The 15,981-nt window shown below is 38.4% G+C and overlaps 1 protein-coding gene across 1 annotated transcript; it reads left to right on the top strand.

The window, feature by feature from the left end:
- Positions 1 to 472: 472 nt before the first annotated feature.
- On the top strand, positions 473 to 15,619 carry LOC125071079 (DNA-directed RNA polymerase III subunit RPC1). The gene is made up of 27 exons (XM_047681167.1): positions 473 to 657; positions 1,020 to 1,155; positions 2,477 to 2,626; positions 2,862 to 3,203; positions 3,501 to 3,655; positions 3,998 to 4,175; positions 5,064 to 5,201; positions 5,658 to 5,855; positions 6,246 to 6,370; positions 6,606 to 6,717; positions 7,220 to 7,452; positions 8,293 to 8,393; positions 9,231 to 9,366; positions 10,095 to 10,208; positions 10,682 to 10,801; positions 10,981 to 11,060; positions 11,338 to 11,451; positions 11,794 to 11,951; positions 12,445 to 12,617; positions 12,812 to 12,916; positions 13,233 to 13,422; positions 13,770 to 13,988; positions 14,205 to 14,323; positions 14,546 to 14,758; positions 14,833 to 14,926; positions 15,021 to 15,221; positions 15,372 to 15,619. Exons 1-27 carry the CDS (start codon positions 614 to 616, stop codon positions 15,591 to 15,593), a joined length of 4,170 nt encoding a protein of 1,389 aa, XP_047537123.1. The 5' UTR covers positions 473 to 613; the 3' UTR covers positions 15,594 to 15,619.
- The last annotated feature ends 362 nt before the right edge of the window (positions 15,620 to 15,981 follow it).

The following is a 15,981-nucleotide window of genomic DNA, read 5'->3' as shown; positions in this document are numbered from 1 at the left end:
ACAAGATTAATTAAATATACTTATAAAATAGTTTATGTATTCTGTATTTTTATTAAATAACAAAATTACATTTACTCTAAAATATAAATGTTAATTATTTTCCCTGTTTACTTTTTATTAATCACTAGCTTGTAATCAGATTATTTATTAAATTTTTGGAAGCTTCGATACAAATTATATAATATATTTTGTATCGAAACTAGTAAATACCTTGTTTTTTCATTGATAATATATTAAGCTAATTCCAAAATTCAATCTAAATTTTTCACGTATTAAGATTAACCTTGGACTTACAAAACCAATTGATGAATAATGTGTTACTTTTGATGGGATTGTATTTTAGTTTCAGTATATTGAGTTATATTATTTTTAAATAGTATTGTTAAAATTGAAATGTTATCAACAAAAAAAATTATAACTTTGAGTAAATTAAAAAACGTATGACAGATGTCAAAAACAGTTGTTACTTATTTGACGGTCGGTACTGTTAATCTAATATTTTATGAATTATTTTAAAATGTGCGACTATTAGTCATTTGTTAAGTTTTAGCCAGAAAAAAAGTATGGTAGTAACTATATCTACATCCTGGAAGTATTAAGGCAAGAATTAAAAATGCCTAAGGAACAATATCGTGAAACATACGTCGGCAGAAAGATGTGAGTGAGGTTATGTTTACAACACAAAATATTTGAAACATATTATTTTATCATTAGTCATAGTCATAATTTCCAAAATAATTACAGTACGAGATTTGTGTATGTACTTAAATTTAGTTTTTCTTTTTAAATAACAAGTATGAAGTATAACATACATCCTACAATTAATTTTTATATTTATTAAGTAGTAGTACTTACTTAATAACTTTTACATACATACTTGGTACTTTATAACTTTATTTATTACTATTAATACTTATAAATAATTTAGTCAGTGAAAGTAAACGCTGATCTGATCTGATCTGATTTATTTTGTGTTGCATTATTTTTTATGGGAAAATTACAGCTAAAACTTTTTTCAGCTCCCATGTTACGTTTAATGTGGACAGTGCCTCAGCTATCCAACAAGCAGCACACATCCAAGTCATTACCAAGAATTTGTATGCTCAGGACACACAGAGGGTACCAGCAAGCTATGGAGTACTTGATCGAAGAATGGTGTGTAATCTGATTATGGAGAGTTCTGAATGTTTTGTATTAAATATTAAATACACATGTGGTAAGTGACATGATAGGTGGACATAGGCACCGGTGCAACATTGCATTAAAATCTAAATCAGGTCACTATCCAAAATTACTTAATAAATGTCAAAAATAGCACATACCATTAACTTGTCATCATTTGTAGGGGCTCTCCAACCTTACTAGTACACTAGACCACTCTGCCCCGTGTAATTTAAATATATGTTCAGTTGTACTAAAATAGTATAATAAATAATGAAATAATATGCCTGTCATATTATAGCATAGCTTGCAGTGTTCAAATGACTTATTGAATAAGAATGTAAGGTATTATCTATAATGTTAAATAGACAGAAGAGGATTGAGATTTATGTAAACAAAATAATGAGGAATTTATTTTTTGGTATGCTATGAAAAAACTAACTAACTTTTTCATAGAAAAATTAACTTATACCAGAAAATGTTCCATGTTTTGGTGGTGAAGGCTTCACATTGGTACAATAAGGGTCTAAAGTAACCGTCATGAGAAGCTATAAATTTTGTAAACAAGTGTTCAGGAGTTCACAACATTTGGACCAACAAAAAAAATGAATTTGTTTAAGATTTAATAAATTATTAAGTAACAAATATTAATTATCATATATTATTTAAGAATAATTATTTGTCAGATTCATAAGTAAAATTAACAATAACAACCAGATCTGCGATGTATGCAAAGCAATGAAACAAACTCGTACGCATTCGAAACTCGAATGACGCGTTTATTTCAAAATGGCGTCCCGATAGTTTACAATCCCTGCGACGGACGCGTTCCGGTACCAAAAAACACAAACGATAGCGCTTTGCGTCGTTAAAATATGATCCCACTAAATTAAATAGGTTGTTACTTTCATATAACCCATATATATTTCATGTCGATTGAATATGGTCAATTTATTATTATCTCGCAGTATAAAATGTTTACTTAGTAAAAGATGTTTGTTTACATAATTTATAGCTTCTCGTGACGGGTACTTTAGATACAACTTTTAGATTGAAAAACAAATATAAAAGTCAGAATTCTCAGCTTTTCTCTATAATAATATGTATGTATTATACATATAAACCTTCCTCTTGAACCACTTGTTGTTTACGTTTATTTGTTTGTTTATGAAAAGTGCATTAAAATACATTCTATAATTTAAAAATCAAAGTTTACAGATGGAAGGAAGCATCTTCGTTTTATACTCTGTAATTATTATTTTATTATTAGCAACACTGCAGTTCCTCTGTAAAATAAAATAACTTTTTTGTTTAGGGAACCAATCAAAAAGATGCTAACTGTGAAACCTGCGGTCTCGGCTTAGCCGAATGTGTGGGGCATTATGGCTACATAGATTTAGCCTTGCCTGTTTTTCATGTTGGCTACTTTCGATCTATAATAACAATACTTCAAACAATATGCAAGGTGAGTGAGGAATATGAGTTATTTCAAGTTTTTATAGTATATATGTTTTTATAGTATATATGTCCATAATGTATTTTGACATATGCTATAAAATGTTCAATAAGACTGTTTGTTATTTTATCACAGATTAAAATTATTTATTGGTATCCATTTGAAGCTGAGTTATATTATACTTACTTTTAGCGTTTTAAATTCATGCAAAGTTTTTAGATTTCATAATACCTTTTTTAAACAGAATTGCGCAAAAGTAATGCTACAAGAATCATTAAAAAAATCTTTCCGTCGAAAATTCACACATCCGGAACTGTCATACTTACATAAGAAAAATCTCCGAGCAGCTGTTCTTAAGAAGGCAAAGACATGCACCAAGTGTCCTCACTGCGACTCCCTGAACGGTATCGTCAAGAAGAGTCCAGCTGGTATTTTGAAGATTATCCATGACAAATACAGGAATAAGAAAATTTCGGATCCTATTGTCCAAAGAGTGCTGAGGGATTTCAACGAGGCCAAGGAAACAAACAAGGAGTTGGCGACAATGATTAATAGTGGACTGATTATTGAGCTTAGTCCACTAGAGGTAAGACCTGACAAGAGATATTATAAATTTTTGGTGGCACTTTTTTATGATATGTGAAATGTGACATAGAAATTTGACATAGAAATTGGCGATGTAATAAATATTAACCATTCATTATATCACCAGTGCACCACCAACTTCTGGAAACAAAAATGTTATGTCTCTTGTGTCTGTAAGTACACTGTCTAACCCTTCAAACTCCTAATGGTTAACAAACACTTGAAGAGGCGTTTCAACGCATATTATGGTTTTAGCTATAAATTTATACCAAATTATAGTTGTTTCATTATATTACAGGTGATTAACTTGTTCCGCCGTATTCCCGATGAAGATATCCCACTACTGGGCATGGATGTTAAGACTTCCAGACCAGAAGATTTGATATTAACACGTTTACCTGTCCCGCCGCTCTGTATCAGGCCGAGTGTCGCTTCTGATATCAAAGCTGGCACGTGAGTTCAAATCATTGATATATTCAAGTGAACGGTAGACACACACTCATTTAACAAACACACATTTCATTATATAATGATGATGTTGATGTGACTCTTCTCTCATTCTATAATCTTGGAATGAATTCAGGTGCAACTCGATTTACGTGCTTCCTGAGGCACAGGAGTGCCAACTGCCAACTTCCAAACACCTGGTTGCCATTGAAACCAGGAGTTCGGGATATATATCTTTATAAACATGCTTCTAGACCACACAACTCTGCGACGACTTACAGTATCTTTATTCATTTCTGCATATAAGTTGTCAGTATTGGTAACAACCAATGATTACAATTTTTTTAGTAACGAGGATGACCTGACGATGAAGCAATCAGAAATCTTGCTGATCAATGACGTAATATCCCGTCACGTGGCCAGCGGGGGCAAGAGCGAGCTGGTGCAAGAGGACTGGGACTACTTACAGCTGCACGTGGCGCTCTATATCAACAGCGAAATGTCTGGCATACCACTTTCTATGCAGGTTGGTTGACGTTCGATTTCTAAATACGGTATATGTATTAATAAAATTTCATTAGAGCTTCAGTCGAGTTCGATAAACCAAAATATAAATCAAAATATACTTTATTCAAGTAGCTTGTTACAAGTATTTTTGAATTGTCATTTTACACAACTATAATAAGTACAGTTACCACCAGTGTATCTGTGATAATGAACTGTTTACTTCATCATATTTAGTTTTTATCCTGTCGTTACCTTAAAATTCAGTGAAGTATCAAACGAAAGAATGTCAAAAATATTAACATAGAAAGGTAGGTCTTTTATATATACAAGATATAGAAAAGGACCCAAAATGTATCCTTGTGGAATACCCATTTTTAGCATATATCCAGAAGACTTAATTCCACTACTAATATTTATGTGGGCGAACAACAATTACGTGGGCTACCTGATTGTAAGTAATCATAATCGTCCATAGAAATTAGCGTCGTAAGCAATATTAACCATTCCATACAACACCAATGCGCCACCAACGTAAGGAACTAGGATATTATGTTCCTTGTGCCTGTAGTTACACTATTCAAACCAGATTGCAAAAATACTGAGTAACTCTTTTTGGTGGTAAGAATATCTGACGATTACCAGAAAGTACCTTCTCAGACGGGCTTCTACATTGCCCTACCACCAAGTAAACAGCGATCCAGGGTCTATCTATCTAGTTGGAGGTATCTTTCTTGTACTTCGTATCCGGAAATAACAGAATATGTCTTGGAACTCGGTTTTTATATACAGACATAAAGACAGCTCAATTCAAGAACATTCTGGAAGAACAATAAATTATATTTGGTTTTGGAACCTATATGTCTGGTTTACTTTTAATGAATTATGTATTTTTTAAATCTGCTTCTAGCCGAAGAAACCAGGTCGAGGTTTGGTGCAGCGCTTGAAAGGCAAGCAGGGTCGTTTCCGCGGGAACTTGTCCGGAAAGCGTGTAGACTTCTCCAGTCGAACTGTCATCTCGCCCGACCCCAACCTTCAGATCCAAGAGGCATGCTCTTATTAACAATTAATCTTCTCTTAATATTAATATTGTTAAAAAAATTGCTAAGTATAATTAATAACGATTATAATTATTACTTTTTTGTTATTTTATTAAATTGGTCACGACCGCCCGTAGAAATTTTGACAGTGGAGTAAATGTTAATTACCCCATACATTGCCAATGCGTCACCTGGCTTAGGCACTAAGATTATATCACTTTTTTACTTTTAATTATACTGGCTCACTCTCCCCAAACCGAAAGAAAATAATACTAAATATTGCTTTTAGTTAGTTAGATATGTGATGAGTGGGTGGTACCTACACGATTTACTCGACTGTCTAAAAAAAATGTTACTCTTTGGGTGGTAGAATATGTGATGTGTATCTCGTATAGGCACAAATACAACAAAACGCAGTAAATTATTATTTGAGTTGTATCGAATATAACTTTTATCAAAAACAGGTCGGTGTTCCGGTACATGTAGCCAAGATCCTCACTTACCCGGAGCGGGTATTTCCCGCAAATCTGCAGTGGCTTCGGAAGCTAGTGTGCAACGGGCCTGACGTGCATCCTGGAGCGAACTACGTGCAGCAACGAGGAGTTAATCACAAGAAGTATCTCAAGTACGGCAACAGGGAGAAGATCGCGCAGGAGTTAAAGGTTCGTGGTTCGTTTAGTACTGAGGTTGGTTTTGTTAATAAATTATTTACTAAAGTTTTTAAGCGAAGTGCATTACGACTATATGAGCAAGAATGGGACGCTGTGACACCCCTACCTACGACATTATAATTTTCATATTTATTTTTACTTTACTTACTTACTTCACTTTATTTCTGGGATCCCGTAAAAAAAGTAAGGGGCCTTTAAATATCCCAATGCTGGAATTAATAGCTTTCTCTCTCGTAGAGAAGTTTTGGGTAAGCCCCAAATATTTCCGAGATGACAGGAGACCTTAGCCCAGCAGGGGACATTTACAAGCTGTTAACAAGCGACGTCGTCAATATTCGTTCATTCGAAGTGTCCGGAGTTGACTCTCGCGTGGCGTTGCAGTGCGGCGACACGGTGGAGCGGCACCTGGTGGACGGCGACGTGGTGCTGTTCAACCGGCAGCCCTCGCTGCACAAGCTGTCCATCATGTGCCACCGCGCGCGCGTGCAGCCGCAGCGCACCTTCCGGTAAGCGCCCCCCCCCCTCCACAGGGGCTCTAATCACATACACGTACACGCAAGCACGCACACACGCACGAACGCACGCACATTCTTTAAAGTAATAAATGTAGAATAGGTATTTAGGCTTTCGCTTATGCGTACACAATAAAAGACACAATACAAAAAACTGTATAATGTTTCCAAATTCAATGTAACAAACGGTAAATTGCTTAACATTGATGTTATTTGGTATATTTTTTAGGTTCAACGAGTGCGTGTGTACACCCTACAATGCGGATTTCGATGGTGACGAAATGAATATGCATCTGCCGCAAACTGAGGAGGCGAGGGCTGAGGCGCTTATACTCATGGGGGTTAGTGATTGTATTACAATACTACAAGCTTACTATGTGGAAAGGCTGTGCGCGGGCTTCACACGTTCGGGTAGGCACCGCCCACTCATAATATATTATAGCGCCAAACAGCAATACTTCTATTTGAAAGGTGAATTAGTCAGTCTAACTCCAGGCACAAAAGACAGAACATATTAGTTACCAAGGTTGGTGGCGCATTGTGTAAGGGACGATTAATATATATAGCGCCAATGTCTATGAGCGGTGGTGACCCTCAGGTGGGCAGTTCCTTCGCCCGGCCGTCTATATCATAAAAAAATAATGCAATGTAGAAAAAAATCAATTATTTTCTAGAAGAAGCTTAAATTGTAAATCACGTGCGAAAATACATTTAACAGATTTTTATTATTTTAATGAAATATTATATTATTGTATTTATTTATACTTGATCAAGTTTTTTTGTTAAAAACGTAACCTTTTTACGTGATTCGTAACAGATACATTATATTAATTTTTTTTTTAGAACAAATCTAATCTCGTCACACCTCGAAATGGAGAACTCCTGATCGCTGCGACCCAGGATTTCATCACCGGCGGGTATCTTATCACCCAGCGGGACACGTTCTTCACGAAGGCGGAAGCGCAGCAACTCGCGAGCTGCCTGCTGGCCGGACCCGACAGCACCATGAGGATCGACATGCCACCACCAGCTATTCTCAAGCCGAGGAAGCTTTGGACTGGAAAACAAATATTTAGGTGATTATAGAATTTAACTTATATTTTTGGGCATATTCGTAACTGCATTCGTATTGCAAAGATAAAAATTTCATTAACTAATATGACAAATCTGTGGTAGTATCTGTTTCTTATGTTTGGCAAAAGTAACAGCCTGTACATGTACCACTGTGGTGATCAAGACTCCTCCCCTCTCTCTGAGGAGAAGGTTTAAAGCTAACATCACTACTTTCCTCCATTGCGTTTTGGTGGATAAATATATGGGCGAATTACATTTAAATATGGCACATGCAGTTTTATCCGGGAATTATTCTTTCACCGCCGTATATTCAGTGGTGCTTGCATGGGTGGGTTTGAATCCACATTGTCGGGTAAAACGCGAGCGTTCTAATCGTTGGGCCATCTCAAGAAATGTTATGCCTTTTATGCAAATTGTTATTCAAAGTAAATTTGTTTCTATAATTTGTTTCTGAACTTATTTTCATTTTGTTTAGTTTAGATTTGTTAAATAATTTTCGATAAATTATTTTATTTCATTGTTTTGTAATTATTAGTTTTAGCTTTTTTTTTTTTTCTTTTTTTTTTATTTCTTAAGTTTTGTTTTAGAGTTCAATACTTTATAAGTGCATGTTGTGTTCTCCTATAATTGGAGGTACATTTAATATTTTATTGTCTAAACTTGTATTTTTTGTATTACATATGTACCTGTGTTGGAGTTCCATATTAAATAAATAAATAAATAAATAAGACATCAAAGAAATAATATTGCATATCTAGTCGTAAATGTTGCAGTTAGGAATTGTTGCTGGATTGTATGATTTGTTTATCGGACATCGATTCTAGTGTGACATTTGTTCGTAGTTTGATAATGAAGCCGAACGATCGCTGCGAAGTGAAAGCTAACCTGGAGACGAAGGGCAAGAACTACACCGGCAACAAGGACATGTGCGTGCAAGACTCGTGTGAGTGTTATACTGGAATTCGTTCATAGCGACGTATAATTGGTGCACTCTATAATTTAATTCGAACATGTTTAATTCACTCTATTGATGTGTGCTGGTGGATTAGTTATTCTACTAACTTGAGTTGTATTTGTAAGTATGGGCCTGTAAATGTTGCAATTTTGGGATAAAAGCTTCTTTCGTTTTTTAATGAGCAGTTTTAAAGCTTACTTCACATATTTGATGTGTCAAGGTTTGGTTTACGTTGTATGCCGAGCACCAAATGAATTATTAATGCAAATTATGCACGTGAAAATTGTGGTGCTAGACCGTTTGAACCCACAATCACAGCCACTTGGTCATTTCTAAATATATCGAATTATCTAATGTCTGGCATACAGTACAACACCTCTTCGAATATATTTATTAACTATCATACTTAACTATATGTACCTGATACGGTTAGCTTTTAAATATACGCCGTACTTAAATTGCTGTGGAGATATTGCTATTTGCCAATTTTAATGGGGATTGATGTTATTATGTCGGAGTTTACTTAATTCAAATTCTCATAAGCGCGTTTGAAAGGTCCGGTTTGGAATTTATATTTATAATTATTAAAACCAATTTATTTACATATAAGGGATTCTATAACAGTCTGTAAACACAAGCCTGTTCCATTGGTGGGCTAAGGCCTCTTCACCCTTTGAGGAGATGGCTTGGAGCTAATAACGCGCCGCAATGCTCGTTGGTAGGAAATCTGTTAAATATTTAATAACTTTGTTGTGAAATAATATGTTTTTGTTGCGTTTTATTATCTTCATCCTGATTTGACTAAATATTCCTACTTTAATTCAGATGTGATAATAAGGAACTCTGAGCTGATCTGTGGCTCGATGGATAAGAGTACCCTGGGCTCCGGCACGAAGACCAGCATTTTCTATATCCTGCTGCGCGACTGGGGCGAGGAGTTCGCAGTGCGCGGCATGTGGAGGTTAGGAATGAATTAGAATTAGAAGACCCTTGGTTAAAACCCTACAGCTGTCCAAAAGAATCTGAGTAACATAGTAATTAGGAGTCTGGAAGCTGGATGTTAATACATTCCCGTTCCTCAGTGCGAATCTTTCAAGATGTGTCGGATTTGCCGTCCCTGCGATGAGCCTTATAATTATTTATGAGGAGGTTTAAATAAAACACGCGTTTACAGCCTAACGTCTAAGAGTATATTGAATTAATTATTACACTATTAGTACTTTAGTACAAGCTTACATACTACATGTACTTAGTACTAATAATCTTCTTAATATGGAAACTAGAACTTAAAAACACACTACACTACAGTCCCATCGGATTATGAGGCAAAAGAGAGCGCATCTGTGTTTTCACACACGTGTGTGCGTATATTGCATATATCCGGCGTAGTTAGTTGGTCTCCTTTGATTGGCCGCCTTCGTCGAAATCGGTCAGGTCGACATCATCCTCACTCTGCTTTAATTGGTCGAGCCGATATCACGCTATCACGGAGCTCTGTGATTGGTCTCTGAAACGCGACGTAAAGGAACGTTGCCTACTTTTTGACTCATGTTCATATATAATAAATTTATTTGTTGTTTTGGTGTGTCTGTATGTTCTCCTTACTAGACAGTACATCATAAGATTTAGTAATAAATTATATTTATGATACGAAATAAGTATAAGTAATGTATGTTTGTTATACTTTAGGTTAGCACGAATGGCATCTTACTACATGATGAACAGGGGCTTCAGTTTCGGTATTATAGACGTGACTCCGGGGAAGAAACTTATAGAGGCTAAGAATAAGCTGTTGGAATCTGGGTATGTGATGATCATTTTTAACTTCTATTATCTGATGAGTTATAACTTGGTTAATAATAAATTCAAATCTCATGCAAATGAATTAATTGGTACTCAATAAAAGATTATGTCTATACAAATATTATAAATGCAAAAGTTAGTAATCGTTGATTTTCAATATAACTCGTCCAAGTAAAGTAAAGTTATAGCCTGTTAACTTACCACTGCTGGGCAATTGCCTCCTCTCCCTTTTGACGAAAAGGTTTGGAGCATACTCCACTACGCTGCTCCAATGCTGGTTAATGGAGTTAGGTATCCTGTGTCCATTTTCGTACTTTGACAACGTATATGCAACGTTTAATGGTGTTCGGTTGGGCAGTTAAGACGTGGAAGCTTAACAAACAAAAGTCACTTTCGCATTTATAATATTTACAGCTTACAGCTCTTAGACTATTGGTATTAAGCATCATTTTATGTTCACATTAAATCCGTAGGTATTCCAAGTGCGACGGCTATATCCTGGAGATGGAGAAGGGCACGTTGCAATCACAGCCGGGCTGTACAATGGAGGAGACCCTGGAAGCGGTGATGCTCAGCGAGTTGAGCAGCATAAGGTCAGATTTTAGAGCAGTCTTTGCTAAAGTTGTTTAAATTGAGCATGATAGTCGTCATGGCCCAAGTTGGTTTGAAATAATATTTAATCTTTTGTAATATTTAATGTTTATTGACATATCTCGTCTTTGCCTAATTTGCCAGTCGATGTTTAAATTATTTTACGATCTTGTCGATTTAGAGAGTTGGCGGCCAAGGCGTGTTTCCGTGAACTTCACCCCACCAACGCTCCTCTTATAATGGCACAGAGTGGATCTAAGGGTGAGATTGTTTTGTAACTACATCTCATGAGCTTCTATGTAACTACATCTGTTAGCAAGTGTGGAACCAACCTTAAAATTGAATATTAAACCAGATGCTCACATCCGAAAAAGAATACACATATTTGTCAGTGACGTTTTTATAAGAATTATGCTAAAGATTGTAAATATACTTCATTCAAGTTAGAGGTTCGAATATACTCTTAAGGTCCTGAAATTATGTCTTGAAAAATGACTAAAAATGCTTTCTGTGTTTTGATGTATGGTTTTATTTCCAGGATCGAATATCAACATATCGCAGATGATCGCCTGCGTCGGTCAACAGGCGCTCAACGGCAAGCGGGTGCCCAACGGATTCGAAGACAGATCGCTCCCGCATTTCGAGAGGCATTGTACGTGCGTGCATTACTAACAGTACTGAGATGGCGACCAATCATTGGTGCTGTAAGAATAATTAACCATTACCTTACATCACCAATGCGCGTCACTAACTTTGGGAACTAATATGTTATGTCACCTGTGCCTGTAGTTATACTGGGTCACTCACACTTCAACCCGGAACACAACAATATTAACAATTGCTTTTCGGCGATAGAATATCTGATGAGTGGGTGGTACCTTAGAAGATAATCTAGCACACTGACCACTTGTAATTTTGAAAGTGAATGTTCTGTGTTATGGTAGACATATTTGGATAAAAACTTTATCGATTGTGTATTGTTTTATAATCATAGCAAAGATCCCGGCGGCGAGAGGATTCGTCGAGAACAGCTTCTATTCCGGCCTGACACCCACAGAGTTCTTCTTTCACACGATGGGAGGTCGCGAGGGTCTCGTAGACACCGCCGTGAAGACCGCGGAGACGGGCTACCTGCAGAGGAGACTTGTTAAGGTTAGTAAAGACTATTGGATCTCAAGTATTTATTCTTATTCACATACTAAATTGTTGTGGCTGCATCTGTGTAAGGTTCTGTGTTCAAATTTTAGGTCCGACCAAATAAAAACATATAAGGTTTTTTTTTAAATATTTTTTTGGTAGTAAAACCTAATATATGGGACATATACTTGAGGACAAAGCTAGAAGCTCATTCTACCATATTGATCCAATGCGGGTTGCTGGATACAGGTTTGACAGATTTTCAACTGATACATATAGGTTTCCTCACGATGTCGTTTTCTCACAGAGAACGATATAAATAAAATATACAGAGTACGTTCGATCTAGATTTAGGTTTTCCAACCACTGAACTATTTTGGCTCGATTCACTCGAAAGCTAAGATCGGTTTTGTATATGCTGTATTTAACTTCGAAAAATGTTTTAACGGTGAAGGTAATTCATATAATAATATTTGCTCCATCGTACTGCGACGCGCCGCGCCGGCAGTCGCTGGAGGACCTGGTGCTGCACTACGACATGACGGTGCGCAACGCGACGGGCGAGGTGGTGCAGTTCCGCTACGGCAGCGACGGGCTGGACCCCAGCTACATGGAGGGCCGCGACCGCCCCGTGGACCTGGCGCGCGTGCTGCAGCACGTGCGCGCGCGCTGCCGCACAGGGTGCGCCCAAGGCTTTGGAACGTTTGCATAATTCTATGCAAAATTCCATCTTTTCTGTTAATCCCCACAAAATGCCGTTAATGATTACGAGTCTGATTTTTACCCTTTCATTTGTAATAAAAACTTTAAAATGTCGAATTTCTAGTATACTTTATTTTATTCTGTGTAATGACGTAAGACAAATTATTTTACAGCGAGGAGGAACCGCTCGATGGCGATGGGATCGTAGTAGCAGCCGAGGAGACCCTCGCTCTGGACGACTTCAAGACCTGCCCTGATGAGTTCAAGGCTGAATTGCTGTGAGTACTCCACGTGATATAAATGCGTATTTTACAATTTGTAAAGTTGATTGTCCCGACCCGACATCGCGACGCTACGAGACGCTACATCACGACCTTGTCACGTGTTTAATTGCCTAGTAGCCCTAAAGGTCGACAGTGATAGGTTTTGTAAACTTAACTCAAAAGTACTAAAACTCGTAAATATAATGTAATTATTTGTACATAAATTAACATTTGAGGAAAAATAAGATTTAGTTGGATTTATTATAAATTAAATAGCATACACGAGTCGTATCTCAATATATCAAACGTAATAAGTTGCCATCGCTTCCAGAAACTTCCTGAAGACGATAGCAAATAAGGTCCGCATCTTGCGGTCGAAGTACGCGGCGTGCGGGGACGTCGCGCGCCAGCTGGAGCGCCTCACGCTCACGCAGCTCGTGCAGTTCATCCGCGTGTGCCACGACAAGTACCAGCGGAGCATCATCGAGCCCGGCACCGCCGTCGGCGCGCTCGCCGCGCAGGTGCGCACGCACGCACGCACGCACACACGCACGCACGCACGCACGCTACTGCCCATACTCGCATCTGAATCTCCAGTGTGAACCCTTCCTTGCAAACGCGTTGCCTACTATTGGATCTACAATGTTACGTCTCTTGTGAAAGCTTGCGCACTAACCGCAAAATATTTCAGTCATTTGGGCTGGTAAATCCCCTCCAATAGTAATCACAATAACCAATTGTGATAAGTAAAGAAGAATGATATATTTGACATTCAGTAGTCAACAATGACTTATAATATGCGGGCGCAAACGCGGACTGACGTAGACCCAATTGAAGAGGATTAACAAATGATCTATTAAAATAACAGAGTATAGGAGAGCCTGGTACCCAAATGACACTGAAGACGTTCCACTTCGCCGGCGTCGCGTCCATGAACATCACCCAGGGCGTGCCGCGGGTGAAGGAGATCATCAACGCGTCTCGCGTCATCTCCACGCCCATCATCACCGCGGAGCTGCTGGAGCCGCTCGACCAGGAGTTCGCGAGGCGGGTCAAGGGCCGCATCGAGAAAACTACTTTGGGAGAAGTGAGTAACCTTTAGATTAAGATTTACAAAGAATTTTTCAACAATTTTCCCGAAGACCAATGAATATAAATAATTTCTTGTTTTTTTTTTTAATAACCTCGTTTTATAAATATTTTAATACGGTATACAAGAGCCATTTGGTTTGATCTTATCGGAAAGTGTTTGAAAGTGCCTATTTGAATAAAATATGTTGATTTCAAGTAATTTTTTTCACAGATAACGACGTACATAGACGAAGTGTACCTCCCGCACGAGTGCTTCCTCCTCATACGACTCGACGCGGAGCGCATCAGACTGCTGTGTCTAGAAGTTAACGTTCATTCCATTGTTTATTCGTAAGTATACAAAATAATACTTGATATTCCTATTGCGACATATTTAATAAGATCTTCCCATAATATTGTTTTAAAGTCACAAATACAAATAAATGATTTTTACTATAAACATACTTTACTTTTTAATATGTTTGATGTTAGGGTTCCAAAAGGTTGATGCCCTTAATATACCTGTAAGTCGTCGTTTGTTAAAGGTATTGGATTTGTGATTTTTTTTTATAGGATATGCACGTCAAAATTAAAAGTGAAACCAGGGAACGTGCAACCCGTCTCCGAGTGGGCCATCAAGGTGTACGCAGAGGCGAGCAAACACGGCGGCTGGCTCAACATGGCCATGCAGCAGCTCGCCAGGCAGCTGCCTTCTGTTGTGGTCAAAGGCCTGCCTAGGGTCTCGCGTGCGGTCATCGCCTGTGACGACACGGACTCCATCACCAGGTCGATAGAGCTCAGAACGTCCAATGCCCCTGCGTATTTATGGAATGTAAACATGACACATTATTCTCTCACAGGTATAAGCTGTGCGTAGAAGGAGACGGATTGAGAGACGTCATCGCAACGTACGGCGTCGAGGGGAGGAAGACGACGTCCAACAATATCTTAGAGGTAACGTATGGAAAATTACGGCGGATAAATACTTTATGCTATTTTGAATAGGACTCATTCGATTCAGATTTAAGACAAATGACTCCCGTGGCAGGTGTACCACACGCTGGGCATCGAGGCGGCGGCGTCGACCATCATGAGCGAGATCGAGGCGGTGATGGCGGGCCACGGCATGGCGGTGGACCGGCGCCACGTGGCGCTGCTGGCGGCCCAGATGTGCGCGCGCGGGGAGGTGCTGGGCATCACGCGCTACGGCCTCGCGCGCATGAAGGAGTCCGTGCTCAACCTGGCCAGCGTGAGTGCGCCGCCGACGGCGACTTAGTATAAACACAGTTTGATTCGTCATCTAACGATATACTATGACAATGCTGATATCGTTACACGTGAGATACTATGTCTCACATCCAAATGGAGGAATAGATAAACAGGTATTTTGTCATGTCAGTTCGAGAAGACGTCGGACCACCTGTTCGACGCGGCGTACTACGGGCAGCGGGACCGCATCGAGGGCGTGTCGGAGTGCATCATCCTGGGCGTGCCGGCCGGCATCGGCACCGGCGTGCTGCAGCTGCTGCACGCGCACGAGCCCGCGCACGCGCACGCACACGCACACGCGCCCACGCTGCTCTTCGACAACCCCGAATACCACCCCTCCATATGGGAGTAGAGATACTAATATTACGAATTAAACTAATGCCCGGCATATCTGTCTTTTTTTGCAATGTTCAATGTTTTTGCAATGGATAAAATAACAATGGCTTGAAATTTTTATATTTGAGTTGGAATTGCGGAGTGAAGGCTCCTCGTGTGGGATAATTTTATCATGTTACTTCAGACTTGATAAACTCAACTAATATTTTGCTAGCTGGTCGATCTCTATACTCAAAATGGAGATTTAATATTATCTACATATCTCTTATATATTATGATATTTATTATCTATGAAGAAACAAAACTTATTTCTTCTAATGTAGAGATATATACGGGGAAGAGATATATTTTAATCAATCTATATAATTTTTGTAATGACGATTCAAAAGTGCTTGTAAAGGCCT

The sequence above is a fragment of the Vanessa atalanta genome, chromosome 18, assembly GCF_905147765.1.
Source record: "Vanessa atalanta chromosome 18, ilVanAtal1.2, whole genome shotgun sequence".
Taxonomy (NCBI): domain Eukaryota; kingdom Metazoa; phylum Arthropoda; class Insecta; order Lepidoptera; family Nymphalidae; genus Vanessa; species Vanessa atalanta.
The sequence above is the reverse complement of the archived record's forward strand: the minus strand, read 5'-3'. Positions and strand labels throughout refer to the sequence as shown.